The sequence below is a fragment of the Tuber melanosporum genome (assembly GCF_000151645.1).
Source record: "Tuber melanosporum whole genome shotgun sequence assembly, scaffold_34, strain Mel28".
Lineage (NCBI taxonomy): Eukaryota > Fungi > Ascomycota > Pezizomycetes > Pezizales > Tuberaceae > Tuber > Tuber melanosporum.
The window spans coordinates 510,640-528,889 of NW_003299019.1; the positions used below are offsets into that span (position 1 = coordinate 510,640).

Here is an 18,250-nt window from a genome sequence, read left to right on the forward strand (position 1 = left end):
GCCTAAAAAAGGCGGGGGGCTCACATGTCAGTCCTGATACTGGCAAGTATCTCCTCAGCCACATCAGCTGCTCGTGCATCTTGGGTAACCATCCTACGCTCAAATTTAGCCATAGCTGGTAGACATAGCAACTGTACCAGAAAAATTGCTGGCAGCACTGCAAAGCAGACACCTGCTAGTTTGCAATGCCTTGAAAAAGCAATTGCAAAGCCACAAATCATCTGGGCAACTGCTTGCAAAATTCCTCCTACCTTTTCACCAATCCCTCCCTGAATCAGGGATGTAATAGTTGTAATGCAAATAGCAATGGTGCCAGGACTTCCATTGTTGTTGGTAGGTGGAAGAAGGTCTTGTTCCTTTAAAAGGTCGAGTTGAGGTTGAGGAATAGGTTCATCCTCCAGATTGTCGAAAAAGGTAAGATCTTGGCTGAAGACTGCTCTGAGATAGGCTTGTCTGATTGAGGTGGAGATGCGTGCTGCTGTATATCTAAAACAGACCTTAAAATATTATTAGCTGAATTCTCAGGATAAGTCCGATTGATTTCACTTACCATAGATATATATCCCATCACAAATTTGGCCAGAAAGAGGTAGACAAATATAAGACTAATATGTTTAATTAGTAAATCAACTGTTTCAAAAAGGAATAATAAAGAGAAGGAAACTTACCTCAGTCCATTAATCCTTCTCCTAAATTCCTCCACAGTAACGCCAGATCCCGTCTGAAAGTACTCAGAAAAGTTATCCACAATTTTCCCAAAGAAGACAGTCACAATTGGACTATTTCACCATCTTTGTCAGCCTGTCTTATTCTCTATAATGAATAGAAAACTCACAAAATCGCTCCACTGATAACAGAGGTTAAGCAGCCAACAATCTGCAATCCTCTGTCAAATCTAGTTCCGTAACTCATAATCCTCTAGCCACAGTCAGCACCTCTTCTGTTCTTCCTAATAATAGACGGGATAGGATTAATTACCATATAATTTTCAAGCCCAGGCCTCTGATCAGTCGCCTTCTTAACATTCTTCCGCGCTCTCCTTTCATCTTTCTCTTCCACTAATTTCTTCGGGTTTGAAGGACCATCAGACTCAATATTTATCTTGATGTCATCACCCCCAGATTTCTCAGTCTCCATTGTCAGCAGACTGCTTGTATGAAAGGAGGTCGTGTCTGGGGAGGGAGGGAGGCAGTGGGGTGCAAGCCAATATTATATAGAAAAAGAAAGAAAGACAATTTGTCTCGTAAAAGGAAGGTTCTAAATGTGTTTTGTGTTGGAAATGTGTGCGAAGATTGTATGGTATGCGGGAGGATTGTTGAGAGAGAAGAGGCTTGTTGTGCGAGAAGACTGAAGAGCTTGATTGACCACCTGTAGGGGGCACCCGGGCCCCTATTTATGCAGCAAAGTATCAAGCGTACGGCGTGGAAGGCGAGAAATTGAGCCAGAACAGAATCGCATAACGGAAAACAAAAGCGAGCGACAGCGCTTGTGAATAAAGTCTGTCGTAGTCAACGACATCACAAGTACTAATACATATCCAGATGTAGTTACTATCGTACTCGGACAGCAGCAAAACGCGACAGAGAAACTGTGTCGTGATCGAAGACACAATCGACACATATCGGAAAGTCATATTTCAACCTTTTAATATACAATCAGACCAAGATTATCTCATGGGATAGGGATGAACTCATGTCATAAAGTAATTCATAACAAGACTTCTACTCGTCCGGCCGAGCCGAAACCGGACATCCAAGGCGACAACGCCCCCGAAATAGCTTCAGGTTTCCTGATCTGATGAGAATGCTCAGGATCGCGATGGCTTCACTAACCAAATTTTTCATCTGCATTGATGCGCTTGATGAATTCTTAGCGAAGCATCTGCCGGAACTTCTTCTGTTGCTGAGAGATATATTGTTCGGGAGTCCCCTTGGACAAGAATATTTCTCACCTAGGAGAGGTGACAATTCGTGAGAGAAGGAAGAAACTTGAAGAGAAGACGAAGGGCAATGGACCGAGTGATGCCTACACAGCAACGCTAAGAAAATCTATCCTCGGGCTGGAGGTCCCCATGTGGATGTTGTATTCGGAGCGGACAATAGGGGCCGAGGAGGTCGGCTATGCCTTGAGTAGGATCGACGGATCTGGATGGCGAAAACATTCCTGCATTACCGATGCTGATAGCATCTCGTCTGGTTCTAGTCACGGTCGAGGCGCTTTCGTCCACTATCCGACTAGTGCGCTGTACTTTGCAGGAGTATCTGTGCAAGCGTGTGCTCATAGTGAAGTGAGAGGTAAGGTATTCTAGGTATTCTACACCATAATGAGTTATCTGTAAGTCCAGGTGCAGAAATCCGTTGAACCTTGGGCGGAATTTGCATAGTTAGTATTTGGTTAGCAGAATAGTGATATTCGATTGGGATGCGTCTTGCTGAAAATACCTGCACTATCCGATGACTCGGCACTTTCTAGGTAAAGCTCGGACTACACAAGTACAAGTAAGCCGGTAAGAATGCCCAGGATACGTAGTCATATCGGGAGCAATAACAATTCGGGGGGTAGGCCATGACGGGATCGCACATAGGTAAAGGAAATATGCTTAGTACTAACCCAAATACCGTACGAGTGATCGCCGATTACCATTTTGAGGTCCTGCCGATATTACAAGAGGTCGGCAACCCCACACTTGGACATAAATGACGAGAAAAAAAAAGAGAAGAGAAGAGAAGCGACGAGACAGATACTAGTTCAGTCGGAAAAGACTTGAGACGTTAGAGTTTTTTTTCTCTCCAAATTAGAATGGTGTCGGGGGCAATGTCGGTTCCGATGGTATGTCGGGAAAATGACATGCAAAGTATGATATGTGTAGAAACTAGCATTAGCATTTGATGTCATTCTTGCGAGAACAAAACCATTAATATACAGCTATCGCTCTAAATATCCATCTTCTAGGTGGAACAGGAATACAGTAAGTGAAACCGAATGAACTTGAGAATTGTCGGGTATCATACCAATAAGAAATAGGTGGTCATAAACTTTTATTCCATTGTTCGGCACTCTCTACCCCAGCAGTAGGAACAGGAGCGTGCTGTATGTGAAAACGTAGCGGAACCATCCTGATCCTTCTATGGATACGACATATATCTCCTTCCCTCAATGAACGTCCCCACTCCCCTACCCACTCCCGCCACGACAAAGGAGAGGCAGATTTGGAGACGATAACTTCCGAACAAAAGAAACCACCTACAACAACAGGCCTGGAACCACTGCAACCGAACACACAACCCACTATCTTTCCCCAACTCTAAGATCTCCTGAGCGATCAGTAACATTGCGCAATTGGCTAGTACTGTCCCCTTCTAATGGATTATCACTATCATTATCCATTGTGGTTAATTGCTGACAACTCTTGGGCTCAGAATCCCACCGTCCTCCGTAGTACAGAATGGCCCCCCGTAGGGCAACAGAAATTTCTCAGATCACAACACTTCTGCCGAGTCGCTGTAGTACCCTATCTAAATCCTTCTCGTTTCTCCCGCCCACTTTGCTCTCTTATCAGTCCACACTATACCCCTCCCTCGCATACCATCTAGAAGCCGCACGCATTCAGGCTGACGGCTCAGCTGCAACAATACGCAGCCGAGAAACTGGAGGTATGAGATCCACACAAAACCCCAGCTACCTCCTGTCTATCCCCCTCTCTGAGATTTACGACAGAAAACTCTCGAGACTCCCGATATCGAAACACTACTAACTTACAGTCACTTAGTAGCAGCGTTCTCTAGACATGTCTCATATTAGTCATGTACAGTACCCTCCCTAAATGATTGGATAGAACCTTAGCTTCCCACCCCCACTCGGATACGCCCCGGACACCTAAACCCAAACAAGATAATTTCCAGCTGATCACCCGTCGTTCCCCCATACAAAACCCACTGCTTGTACAGTACTCGAGTACTCGAGTACCGGTAATGGGTATTTGTTCTGGTGGGGGCGTTCGGGTGGCTTACAAGGTTGTCTATTAAGTGTCACACAACAAGCCTCATCTCCCCGCTTTCTTCAGCTGTGCTGATAGAATTTTATAAACTCGCCCGATACCCCTACAAATTATTTTACCATATCTACATTCAACCACCTTCTTGACAGAATATTACGGCCCAGACTACATATGTCAAGATCGGCGACGGCAATGCCAACTCTGGTAACATAAAAGTTAGTTTCAACAAAACCGTCTATAAGTCCGACGAGGATATACAGATTATGCTGTGGCTCTCTCCATTAGAGCCAAATTACAGACATGAGGGTGTGCGCGCCGGCCGATTTGCCGGTGTCGGGAACTGGCTTTTTGGAAACGAGCGAGTTTCGAGAGTGGAGAGGTGGCGAGGGTGGGGTCGATAAGGCTGTCTTGTTTTGCAGAGGGAATCCGGGAGTGGGTAAGACGTACTTGAGGTAAATGGCGGGATTCCTTAAATGAAAACGAAAATTGCTGACAGTCGGAAATAATAGTTCCTTAGTAATCGACAATCTGTGCGATCATGCAAGGAAGGAGGATATCGCCGTTGCAGGCTTGTACTGCGACTACCTTGCTCATCAAGAACAGACAATCGCCAACATGATTGGAGCCATCTTGAAGCAGCTGGTAGCCAGAGGGGACATCCCGCAGTATCTACACGAGGCGTTCCAAGAAGGAAAAATGGAGCTTGGTGGCAGAAGACTACTGCTTCCAGATCTGATGGGAATGCTTAGGGTCGCGATCGCTTCGCTGCCCCGAGTTTTCATCTGCATTGATGCACTTGACGAATTCTTAGCGAAGCATCTGCCAGAACTTGTTAGGTTGCTGAGAGATATTGTTCGGGAGTCCCCTCGGACTCGAATGATCCCCACGGGCAGGCCTCATGTCAAAGAGGACATTCAAAGATATTTTAGCAAGGTGGCTGTGGTACCCATCAGTCCTACCACAGATGACATCAGGAGTTATCCGGAGATGAGGTTGGACGGGGGCACTGAACCAGAGGCAATGAACAATTATTTACGGGCGGATATTGTTAGAGTTATCCTGGAAAAGATATCTGATATGTAGGAGCATCTATCATTCCCACTCTATCATTGAACAATACTCACCCGTGATTGTATGCAGATTCCTCCTTGTTTCACTAAACATCGACGCTATCCTAAGAGAGGTGAATATTCGTCAGAGAAGGAATAAGCTTGAAGAGATGACGAAGGTCAATTGACTGAGTGATGCAACTCTAGCCCGACTGATGGGCCAGAAGGGGGAAAAATCGATACTCGGACCGAAGGTCCTGATGCGGGTGTTGTATTCGGAGCGGGCATTACGGGCCGAAGAGCTCGGCCATGCCTCGGGAGTGGAGGTGGGATCTACGGATCTGGATGTCGAAAACATTCCTGCATTACGGACGCTCCTAAAATCTTGTCTGGGCCTTGTCACAGTCGAGGCGTCTTCGTCCATTGCCAGACTTGTGCACTATACTCTGCAAGAACATCTCTCGAGTGACCCAACCCTATTCCATAGTCCCCACTCAGCAATTGCGGAAGTGTGCTTGACATACCTCAATTTTGAACGTGTCCAGGATCTCTCACCGACACTTTACTCGGCACTCGCAACAATGCCACTTCTAGAATACGCTCCGTGCTACTGGGGGGAGCACACCAGAAGGGGAATGACGGAGAGTGTGGAAGCACTTGCACTGAGACTTCTGGATAGATTTGACGAGCATATAACTGCTCAACTAATATTATTGAGTTATAATAGAGATAGAAGCTCAAGCCCTTATTTTGGCGGGGTGGGAGGACCCATCGGATTTACAAGGCTCCACGGAGCAGCACTTATCGGGATCGCTGGGATAGTTGCTGCTACATTGAAGATGAAGGAATGGGATATTAATGCGACCGATAGAATAGGGGGCACAGCTCTCATATAGGCAGCGGTAAGAGGGCACGAGGAGGTGGTAAAGGTGCTGTTGGATCGAGAGGATGTCAATCCCAACCAGGCAGATGCCGAATATAGCCGGACGCCACTCTCGTGGGCGGCTGGGAATGGACAAGAGTGTAGTAAAGACTCTTTTGGAACGAGACGATGTCAATCCCAACCAGCCAGATACCGAATATGGCCAAACGCCCCTCTCCCTAGCCACCCAGAACGGGCACGAGGAGGTAGTAAAAGCGCTTTTGGAACGAGACAATGTCAATCCCGACCAGGCAGACACCAAATATGGCCGGAAGCCACTCTCGTGGGCTGCTGGGCGCGGACATGAGGGTACAGTAAAGATTCTTTCAGAACGAGGGGATGTTAATCCCAACCACGAAGACACCAAATATAGTGCGACGCCACTCTCGTTAGCCGCTGAGAGTGGGCGGCATGAGGGGGTAGTAAAGGGGCTTTTGGAATGAGACAATGTCAATCCCAACCAGGCAGACACCTACGAGTACTATGGCCTGACACCACTCTCGTTGGTGGCTCAGAATGGGCATGAGGTGTAGCAAAGATTCTTCTAGAACGGAAAGATATCCCCACCACCACGCGAGATAGAGCGAACCAAACACCACTATCGAGGGCTTTCACTACTCGAATAAAGAACATCATCGAGTGGTAAGGGCGCTACCTGAACGGTGCAGCTTCAGCCCAGATACAGCAGACCGCGTTGACTAGGTACCACCCCCGGCCTCCTCTGAGCATGGGGTGAGTGTGGTAGGTGCGCCGTCACAGGTGATCTTAACATTGATATCATAGACATTAATGGCTAACATACACTCCTGCTGGCAGACCCCAATGTGCGGGAACCAGTACCGGACCTCAAAGACCCTCTTTCCAAATTCACAAATAGTGACCTCTTCTCAACTGCGCAGTCCGGGCTTCCTCATCTCGCTCTTATGTGGCGCCCGAGCTTCTGGCACCTTCTCAGGAAAGTTGACACCCGTCCTATCAAAAATCGCCCAACTCTCTCACTCACGGTCGACCGGTAGACCGTTATTTTGCTATCCCCTCTTTCGTTTTCCCTTTGGCTTGTCTCGCTTACATTCTTGCTTCTCTGTTACCTAAAACATTCCCGCTCCATAAACGAATGCCTCGCCATGTTAATAGAGTTTGGTGGAGGTTGTTTTTTTTTTTTCCATTTCAGCTCGCCATTTGCTATCCATCTATTCTACCTTTGTTCTTTTTCTTTTCTCCACATTTTCCTTTCCCAGAGCTCAGGTTAGACTAGGTTCATATCTTCTTTCTTGCTATTCTTCATTCCTATTATTCGTTACTATTTGTCTTATTGTTTTCCAGGTGGTGGGGTATAGTACAGCCCATTACAGGCTAAGATATTTCTATCCAGTTACCTGTACCAATGATGGCATTGGAATACGAAATTAATCAACATATAGTTTAAGACTTAAAGATAGATTCAATCTTGCACGCTCTTTCTACCAAGAAGGAAAGTAGAATCCCCCCATATAACCCTTTGTCATTACAGGAGCCCTACTCCCGTACCAAGGAAATATCCAAAATCTACCATCATAGAATACATTTAGTCATATACTCGGTCATGTGTAGATGTCACATGACCGGCACACACATGTATACTTCATAGGAATAGGAAGCTGTAGTCTATTTCCGGTCGGTATTCAAAGCAGGCAATTGATATGAATAGACACTTGAGCTCAATACGCTCGTCTTATTGGTAAGACAACTCACCCAGCACAAGTAAAAGTACTGTATGATACAAGTATCCACTCCGGCTTTCTCAATGATATCAACCATGCCTCGTTTTTTCTTCATCCCATTGATATTGGGAATCTAGATGGTCACTAAGTTCCCCTAAGAGATCTTACTAGTCCTCTTTTCCCCCAAGTACCACCATATTTACCCGCTAAAGTCCACCATTACGGATCGGGAGCTCGGTTCGCTCGTGTGGGAGGGGGAAGGGGGTATGAGCCAATGGAAATTACAATAATTTTAGCAGAGTAGGTTAACAGAATGAGATGTACCAAATTCGCATTCGCCAAAGCTGTATGGATACCTCGTCTGAAAGGGGGAAAGAAAGAAAAAACACTACTCAGTCTCCGGGTGATTTTTTTGTTTTTGTTTTTTTCCTCGTCTGATGGGATTAACGGTAATACCGCACCGTAATTGAATGATGCACGCCGACCGACGGAGGCATATATGTACATCCCAGGGTGTGTGAATTGTATAATGGTGAACCGTCTCGATGTGCCGAAAGATTGATGACGGTGGAAATATACCGAGGTGAATTGTTAGGGTTCTAAATTGACCGACTATTAGAAGAGAAGCGGTATGCAGACTATCATAGAAGTGGGAGGCGCTGCTAAGACAGCTTTTGTATAATTAATTGAATGGTAATTATGACTGTCATGTACCGCGCGATGGGCAGGAAATCGCACAGACGTCATGAACTACTCTGAATGCTTTTACACCAATTTCAAGGTTTGCTTCTTGTTTTTCTTTTTCGCACGTGCAAAGTATGAACTCTGTGGAAGATATCTGGATATCCAATCTCACTCGCGAATACTCGAAAGAAAAAAAATCTGCGCGCACTTGAAGATATGTACCATACTAAGTTACCACTATGGAAAAATACCTACTAATCACATGGGTCGCACCGAAAGACTCCCAGCCCCAGGTCTCTCCCACTTTGACCCGGCCTTGCAACCCGCGAACACAAAATGAGGTTAGGAATTTTAATAGCAATTTGCAACGGGGAAAAGGAGGATAGGAAAAGGAGGAGAGGAGAGAACGATACGGTTGAAGGGGTGGGTGGGTCCAAGAGGGAGGCTTCAGCTTAATGCTACACTGTCGATACCAGTTGGCAGTGCTTTTTGCACGACAAGGAGCCAGGCATGGCTCAGTGCTTCCCGAATCTTGAAAGGACATCCGCGGCCGATGATAGTCCAGATAAGACCAAAGTAGGTGTTTCAGGAGTATGCATAGGTAGGTGGCTGGAAGTATATTGGTAGCTTGGTAGAAAAGGCCACAGCGCCTGCGGGGGAATATTTCGGACCCGAAAGAAGACTGGATAGGAAGAAGGGATATATAGAAGTTTCCTTTTGTTTGTTTGTCAGACTCGCGCATGACTAATTGAGAATAATGCACCCGGTAGACAGTCCCGACTATTATTATCATATCTAATTTTGTGGGTATGTAAATCATAGGATATCACTCATTCCATTCCACAAACCAATATTCTAGCCATGATATTTATTTATCCCACGACACGTTTATGACAAAGTTGTGGCTCTCAAGGGGTACCCCCCACGTCTCCCCTCCCCCCTTCTTCCCCTCAGCAATATCGAATTCCTCAATTTGGCGGAGCCAAAAGGTCTTGTCGAGAAAGTCCGGATAACACCTCAATGGTAGCGTGAAAGCGATAGATAGTGAGGGCTATGTTACCAAGTAGTGCTCCATTTCCTGCGCATTTTCAAGATCCGGTTTTAGAATCCCAGACTGATCTCTTCTCTATAGGCACGACCTTTTCAGATCACTGAGTAACTCTTTCAACTTTCCCAATTTCTGGTTCGTGCATTATTAGCTGTTTAGACAACTACAAAAAAAAAAAAAAAAAAAAATACCATTTTCTTCTTGATCAGTACACTGACTGAAAGCGGGCAAGTTTAGATGGAGATCAAGACGAGGAGGAAATTCAAAGGTCTGGTGATGAAGCTTTTAGAGAGGGAATCTCAGTCGTTTTAGTATTTGTCCTCCCATTACAATACAATATTGCAAATTTGCCATCTTCTAAAATAATTTTATTATCACAAATAATTGGCAGGCCAACCTTCCCTTTCTTGCCAAGGAGGGCCCCGGCGGCGATAGGGCAAAGAGAGAGAGGTCCTAGCCTCTTGATATCACTGGAGTCCCTGGTATGGATGCTTCTTACATTCGTTATTCACTGACGGTGAGAATATATCCTGCACACTTCAATACCAAAACCAAGCGACGATTTCACGATGCCAAAATTCCAGACGAAGCATACCCCAGTGCCAACCAGAGAAATGCGCCTAAAACCGAGCACCGTACTTGGGTTATACCAGTGATCCGAGAGAAGTGTTGGTCCGTGTAACTCAGACACAAGTAAACCCTCCTATAATACGACATCCCGAGTTTGACGCCTCGCCGCATCGCTAATAAATTCATTCCTCCCAATGCCCCAAGCACCGAATTGTTAAATTACCAACTCCCGAAGACCCCCCATTAACCCGCCTCCACTGTGCAGAACACGATCCCCCAATCGCCTGCTCCAGAACCTCCAATTCCCACACCGCAGCACAGACTGCGTCTAACTTACCCCACACGGGTCGCATACCCCACGGCATGGTTAAGCCCCCACTCGCTAACCCGACCCGTTCATTCAGCCAGCAAGCAAGCAAGCAAGCGACCCGCGCAGCCGCCACCACCTGATATCATATTTATCGATAAAAGCATTATCTCGGCTGCCTAGCATGGCACAGACTTCCTCCTACTGTATTCCAGTGGGGCATGCTTTCGTGGGGGCAAAACCGCATCCTCGCAAAAAAAATTCCCCTGTCAGCCCCTCTGCGCCTACTGTTTGCGACCCGTAGAAGGAAAGGGAGAGTGATACGGTGCCATGCTTCCCCGCTTCTAGGATTTGGCGGTCATGAGAGAGCACTCGTGATTTCATCACGGACAGGAAGGAGAGAGGGGAGAAGAAAGGAGGTGTCATAGAAGAGACCGGTAGTCCATCATTTTGGCTTTGCATCCACACCCGGAGGCTTGTTGAAGGCCAATCTTCCCAGGTCCAGCCCAGTGCCACCAGCGCGCGACGAATCCCCCTCCCCGGAACCAACGAATACGGTATACCGATAACGCCTTCCGACTCGTCTATATTACGGTACGGTACATACACCGGCACGGGCCCCACCGAACAAAAACCCGCTGCCGCAGCCGAGTCCGGGACAGGAGGGGCATGGGGAATGAAAAAATGTCGGGTATATATGCGCGTCGCATTGGGAGGTTTACGATTGAGAGAAGCTGAAGGGGGAAGAAGAGTGGAGGGGTAACCATGAAACGGCCTATCTTTTTCGCTGAGGGATTAGCCTGGCGGGGTGGACTGGGTTTTACGGTTTGGTGGGCGGGGAGGGGAGGGGGAGGGACAGGGTCCGGGCTAACGGTTGATCGGTTACTGTAGTACCCGACTTGAACTGGTGGTAGTCTGGCGCTGTGTCCATCAGGGATCCCTCGGTGAGAGAGTAGTCTATGTTGCATAGGATGGCGATGAAGATGATCGGAGGGAGAGAGAAAAGTTGTGGGATTACCGGCACCGTAGTATTCGCTCCCCCACGGTTTGGAGCTCAATTTTTCCCAGGCTCGATAATGCCGCATTGCATAAAGTTACCGGTTATGTACTAGCTCTGTACACGTGTCCGGTGAAAGTGCCCAGGGAGACATTTTCATGCAGGACAAAGGCCGTCTTGCAGGTCAAACCAAATTAACTAGGTAACCGTCACTACTGGTAACCCTCCGGTGGGCACAGTACTCGTGCTCGAGTACAGCGCAGCACCGCAAGAGCAAGAGCAGAGCCATCAACAGGATCTCATCCATCAAAAAAAAGGGGGAAAGTCAGAAATCTGGATTTACTTTGGGCCCAACATGTCGTATGGCATGCCATGGCATTACTCGTGATTGAACGACCCCGCGAACACGGCTGCTATCGCACTCCGCCAAAACTTGGCTCTTTTTCTTAGAGCTTGGTGTCATGGAAATGTCATAAATCTATGCAACAGTGGTCGTGTTCACAGACGTCGCTTTGTTGCAAGTACAGTACAATACGGTAGTCTATCTATCGTCCAGTCCACTCATACTGTAGCGGGAAACAAGTATCCGAAAACAGGGATCGGGAATTTTGATAGGCGCTCAAATACCAAGGGGGGGACTGATTTATTGCCATATATTTTGCGAATCCCAGCTTTCGGGTACGGTACGGTACTTGTTGCCCGCTACGAGTACCCGCACGCTCCAGCAGCGTGCGCTTGTGGCGAGCGGATGGTCTTTTCTCCAGCCTTATTATTGCCAACAGGAACGCAAGCTTCGTCCAGACGTGCGAGGCAGGTCCCGGGAATCTTATTATGCCATACAATATCGCAACACGGAGCAGATATACTCGAGTACAATGAATAAAGGAATTCAGACTGGGAAGGTCCTTGCTTGGCTGTGGGGCATTTTTGTCGCTCTCCTTTTCTTCCCCCCCCGCTCTGTTTAGCCATAGATGGGGTGTTGAGCGAGCCCCGCGGTGGTACAAGTACCCTCAAAGAGTTCACAAAGTGGGGAGAAATCCTCACGATCCTACCCATGTCATCTTCTTTTTCCACACCGTGGGGAAAGAGCGGGGAAATATGATGTGAAACCGGTAGTAGCTAAGACATCAGCCTCACGGATGGATGGGCCAAGGGGAGGAATTCGAATGCTTTCTGATGGGGGGGGGGGCTTTACCTAACCCTAAGAGCGTAAGGTACGCTTGGGTTTTTCCGCGGTAGCACAAGCGCTAGTATCATCCGGGCCATGCTCAAGATCATATGATAGTCACAATTGCCAAGCAGGTGAGCACTAATGAAATGCTGCCATCTTGTGTGTGGCGTTTGCGCATCACAGTGCACATGCTTGAGCACTCGAGAAGAGTTTCGGAGGGACAGAAAAGCAGCTACCCTTCGACTTGATGAATGAATAGCCATGCACCATCGTCATGCCATCCCCCCGGTCGCTGGAGAAGGACAGAAGGGGCGGAGTGCCGGTACAAGTAGTTCCTATTATAGGTAGCTTCCTCCCTCGTTGATACCCTAAGTGCCGTATAGGTACGGTCACTGTACGAGTACTCGTACTGCATCATCATACAGGTAGCCTCGGGATCGAATCCCCCAATCGAATAACGCTATGCCTGTATGGTATAGTACAGCACTCGCACGGTACGAGTATCTTATCGGTGGTACGGTAGGTATCTCTGACAGCCGGAATGACACTCGCATGATTGAGTGAATTTTCACCACGCCCGCACCAAAAAGTCAACTCGCAGAACACTCGCCACGAGGGAGGTGGGACGGGCTCTGCTGGTATCGCACAGCAGATAAAAGAAGGATGGCGAAAACCGTAACCTCGGGGCCGTCGACATACCGGTACTGTAAGTTGTGGGTTGCGTGAGATCGCTTTGGGGGTGTAAGGTACAAGTGCTGTACTCGTACTGTAGAAGCGAGGTGGTACAGGATAGATCTTGTTTTTTTTCTTTTTCCTTTCCCTTTCCCTTTCCCTTTCCCTTTCCCTTTCCCTCTCCACTCTTTTCCTTTCCTCTACTTCCCCCCTCCCACTTTTTCTTTCCTTCCGCCAAGGGAAGACGTTTCGGATACTGTGCGCTTAGCGGTAAACGCTTTCGGATACCATCGGAAGAGTGAAACCTTTGCGCTGGATCACCTCGTCTTTAGCCCATAATAAAGCTGTGAAGAAAAGTTCTAAAAAAAAAAAAAAATCAAGCGAAAGGAGGGGAAATGGAGAAAGCATTTTCCGTGTGTTGGTCTGCTCTCGTTTAAAAGTATGATAATATGTTATGGGTGGTTTGTTGTGCCAAGAATCCCCAAGAGTTTGCGAGACAAACTCCACCCTGCACGCACTCAGTTCATCTTGAAGCATACCGACATTCCTCTATTTTTTTTTCCCAATTTCCCCCGTATGATACTGTTTGAGGGATAGAAAAGAAAAGAAAAGAAAAGATGGGTGAAAGTGTGTAAATATTTTTGTTGCAAAAACTTTCACTTTTTCAATGGTGTACGAGTAGGGTACTGTACAGTACCGGTACTGGTATCATACTCGAGGAATATTTTTCTGATCGAGGGTCTCCGAGAGGGCTTGCCGCCGAGCGCATTGTAGCGGACGGTACGCTGCCCGTACATACAGGAACGACGAGCACAAGTGAACACTGGGCTGTGAGACCGGAAGTTAGAGCGGGTGAGATGTCGGCTGGGGAGAAGGATGTTCACAGGGGAGAAGAGGAATGTGATTTGTGTTAACTTACGGTATGTGAGCACCCGAGCCATTCGTTAACGGGATTTACCGCCATGCTTTTCTTTTCTTTTTCTCTTCTTCTTTTGCTTTTCCAGAAGGAAATGGGGTGTTATGCTGCTGTGCTCTTGTTTCCCGTTCATCTTTGTTTCCGGAAGAGGCTGCTCGAATACAGTGCGGAAGGCCTTTCTATGGGAGATTGAATTGTGTTGTGTTGGTCTATGATACCGGTACTCGAGTACACGTACTGTACTGTACATGGTATGATATGATGCTCTAGTAACTGGTCGTAGAATTCTCAGACATCGAGTGCTGGGAAGTGGAGAAGGGGGGCTTGTAGAGGGGGCTGAATAGCTGGTGCCAAGCGCCAAGTAAACCATAAATTAACCTTATCGCATCCCGATCGGGAAAGGTGAAATTTTGTGGTTGTGAGAGGACCTGGAACCTCGACCCCTTTTTTGGATAACATCATTTTTTTCCCTCTCCATCCCTGCTCCGCTCCTGCAGTGCTTGTGTCTTGCCTATGGTGATGATGGATGGGTGGGTGTACTGTAGCCTTTCGACCCTCTTTCTTTACTCCAGTAGAGTGCACTTTTGCTGCTGCGGAAACGGAGCATCGGGATGCTTCCTGTAATTCACTCGGTAACTCCACCATGCCAGATGGTGGAGAAATAACTTGACTCGAGAATTGCCCTTACCTAAACAACGTCAGTAGTCCGTCTATCCGTCGTCAGTTCGCTCGGTCGCCATCTGCTCCAGTTGGGCCAGTCAGCAGCACACCGACGACAGAACTCGAACTGAGCGCAGCTCTCTCTTCCTATGCCCAGAAAAAGTGCTCTGGTTCTTTCTTTTCCACCCCGCTGCGTGTGGCCGAATCCTTCTCCCTCTCTCCCTCTCTACTCCCTCTCACACTCTCACACTCTCACACTCTCACTCACACGGGAAAACACTCCTTCTCTCTCTCCCTCCATTTCTATCTCCCCACCCTCCCTTCCCCATTCTTTCCTCCTTTCTTTCTTCATCCCCCCCTGCGCAACCGTCAACCACACCACACCTCGCCCCTCCCCGGCTGCCTGTGGCTTTCATAGTTTTTTTTTTAACTCACCACCTCCCTCTGCAACCCTGTTCCTCCATTGAGAGGGGTTCTTTCGACGGCTTAGTGCTTTTTTTTCCCTGCTCGAATAACTAGCTTCCGCCGTACTTGTATGTAAGCTGAGGCTCTCCCCCTTCTGCTCCGTTCCATTTTTTTTCCCCCCTCCCTTCCTTCCTCCCTTCCTCCCTTCCTACTGCTCGCGTGTTGATCGGTGAGACTTTTTTCCTCCCCTCCCCTACCGGTATTCGTTTCGGGCTCTCGTGCTCTGGACGCGTGGAAATAAAGCATTGAGCTGGTGTTGACGGAAAGCTAACCGCTCAATGCCTGCAGCTCGAAGCTTACGACTTCGCACTTTAAAAGTCCTGGCATCCCCCATTCCCCCTGCGCATCTCTAAGCCAGCGTAACTCATCGCCAATCGAAATTCCGTCCTTTTCGACTCGGCAAAGGAATAAACGCCAATGGTTGAGCCTCAATCAAACAATCCCTACAGAAGGAGTATGTCTCCACAACCTCCTGCCCCCCCAGCCCCTGCGGCTCTACCAGAATCGACAAACTCACCGGCTCATCCGGCTCCTCTGCAGAAGTCTTACTCGGCCACTACCACCATTGCCGAGGAACCCGAACTGGAAGATGCTGAAGGTCAAGCCCGTGCTCCCGCGTTTCCCGCCGTTAACGTGGATCCCGGCGCTTCCCCTGTATCCGTTCCTCACGGACCCAAGTCGGTGGATAAATCGACATCTGACTCCATTGTTATTACCATTCACCCGACCTCTTCGACGTGCACGGTTCAGAATCCTCCTGAATACCCCATGTCTCGACCTTCTATGTCTACACATCCCCATCCGAGACTTTCCCTGTCATGTGAAGAGGGGAAGCCGTGCAATGCGTGGCCCGCGAGGAGGTTCCTACAGAAGCAAGTCATGAGGAACAAGACCAAATGGATCATCATCAAGGTTGTTTGCGCCGTTCTATTTGTGGTTGGGGCTGTAGCTGTCGGGTTGGGGATTAGCCACGCTACAAAGAGCAGAATCGACAGGTCTAGTTAAGTTCAAGAGGTCATGTTTCGGTGGATGATATGTCTATAGTTGGGAATGCAAATGCAAGGGAGAAGAGGGAGCTCCCTTCGTGGGTATTGTTGATACTCTGGCATTATCTAGGCGGTCGGTTCTCCGTCTCGTCTCGGTCTTTCTTTTCTCTCTCTCTTTAACTCGTCACGGTCCTATTCTATTGTATATTTTTTAGCCTTTCTTGATTGTGCGGTTTTCCCCTCCCCGTTCGTCCTTTCTCCTTGGTGTCAGTGCCGGAGGAGTTGATCCATTTTACACCCTTTTTCTAGTTTCCTCTTGTTGGAGTTTTTTCTTTTCTTTTCTTTTTTTTTTAATTTGAGAGAACTCGAGGTGAGGTGAACGCGAAAAGGAAAGTAGGGAAAGGCTTGTGCTTCATATTCGGTATTGTTTTTCTCTCTTTCATTATTGCAAAGCGATTTAGATTTACCCAAATCGCATGGATGGGCGTTTATTTATGTTTTTATGTTTTTTTATTTTATCTTATTTTACTTTCCCCTCTTTCCCCGTCACCTACCCAAGCTCTATCACGTCCCATCAAAAACGTCATTCTCATGGGTTTTCTCTCTTTTTTTCCACCTTTCCTTCACTCGTTAATCCGGCAATGGGGGTGGCTAGGCGTTGATTTTTTATCCCTTTTTTTTCTTTTCTTTTCCGTCAACCCTTTGGTGGATTGAGAAGTGATTAGGATGGTATAGAAGTATCATATCGGCAGGAGGGTAATTTACGTACGACATTTGGAGAGTGATAAGTCGAACGGCTAGGTTTGTGATCCGACTCCTTGGGACGTAGACGAGGGTACTCTCGTAGTATGACGGGACAGCGCGAATTTCTGTCGTCATGGTGAGCCTGATATTGTATCATACCATGGGATTGGCGGGTGGCTGGGTTCGCGGAGCTAGGTGGGAATTCGAGTGAGGGGTTGTGATGGGCGAGGTTCTGTTGGCAGGAGGCATAGTCTACTTGAGCAAGGTGGATGTATAGTATCATGAGTTCGGGAAGTAGTCACACTGTGTCACTCGTTACGAGAGTGAATAGTAATCAGTTATTCGGGTTAACTTAAATGGTTTGCATGGGTCGAGCTCCGTGAATGGGCGTGATAACCACAATAACCATTCGCCCCCTCGCAAGGGAAGAACAAGAACGGGAGGATGTATCATAATTCTCCCCCCCCCTTCCACATCTGAAAAACGGTATGATATCATACCAACTAAAAAATAAATCGTTTGCACTGCACCCGTCCTGGCTCACCCAGATCGGTTCTGGCACTGGCGCGATACTGTACAGTACCACTACGACCGCGAGGGAATTGCAACAATCACACCCCGGAGATGAGGAGTGTTGTGCGGATCATCATACCAAACCCTCACTCACTCCTCTTCTATACGAACCAGCCGGTTTTTCCGAAACCCGTCCAGCGGGGCTGCGAAGCGCTCGCGTGGATTGGGCGGGGTGCCTGCTTAGCGTACCCGGACGGGTTGTGTGGTATTGGCAATGCCCAATTCGTAGGCTCTATCCACCATCACCCCCCCCCCCCCCCCCGCATATACTTGTAGGTTTTGTGGAGGTTTTCGGGAAGGGGGTTATTTCCTGTCGTTTGGTGGAAATTCTTATTTGTGGTGGCGATTCGTTGGGTGGGGCGAAATTCGGGGAGATCTTGGGGTTGGGTTGGTCTGCACGAGATCCCTGGATGGATGGGTGGATAGAGGGTAAGTTATCGTACTTGCGGTGAAGTGCTGTGTTGAGCGCACATTAGAGAGTGGGAGATCCCACCCGGGCGGTATCGTGATCTGGGCCATCGCGGAATGGGGAGTCCGGGTTCGAGAGAATCCGGGGGGAGGTGGGATAATTTGGAACGGTGATGGTCGCCGTTATCATTATCGTATGATATGTCCTTGGGCCGTGTCGAGCGGTACCTGAAACCGGAAGAGAATGCGGTGCGTGTTTGTACAGCACCCTGTCGGTGGAATTGTATCACAACTACGCCCTGGGACAAAATGGGCCGTGGGAACTACGCTGTTTTTTCTCGACTCACCTGGTTTCATCGATAACCTTGCTGTGGCTCCCGG

At 48.0% G+C, this 18,250-nt stretch overlaps 1 protein-coding gene; it reads left to right on the plus strand.

Annotated features, from left to right (window-relative positions):
* The first annotated feature begins 14,556 nt into the window (after positions 1 to 14,556).
* GSTUM_00007284001 (uncharacterized protein) lies at positions 14,557 to 16,496 on the plus strand. XM_052355783.1 has 1 exon: positions 14,557 to 16,496. Exon 1 carries the CDS (start codon positions 15,576 to 15,578, stop codon positions 16,161 to 16,163), a length of 588 nt encoding a protein of 195 aa, XP_052211750.1. The 5' UTR covers positions 14,557 to 15,575; the 3' UTR covers positions 16,164 to 16,496.
* Positions 16,497 to 18,250: the final 1,754 nt, after the last annotated feature.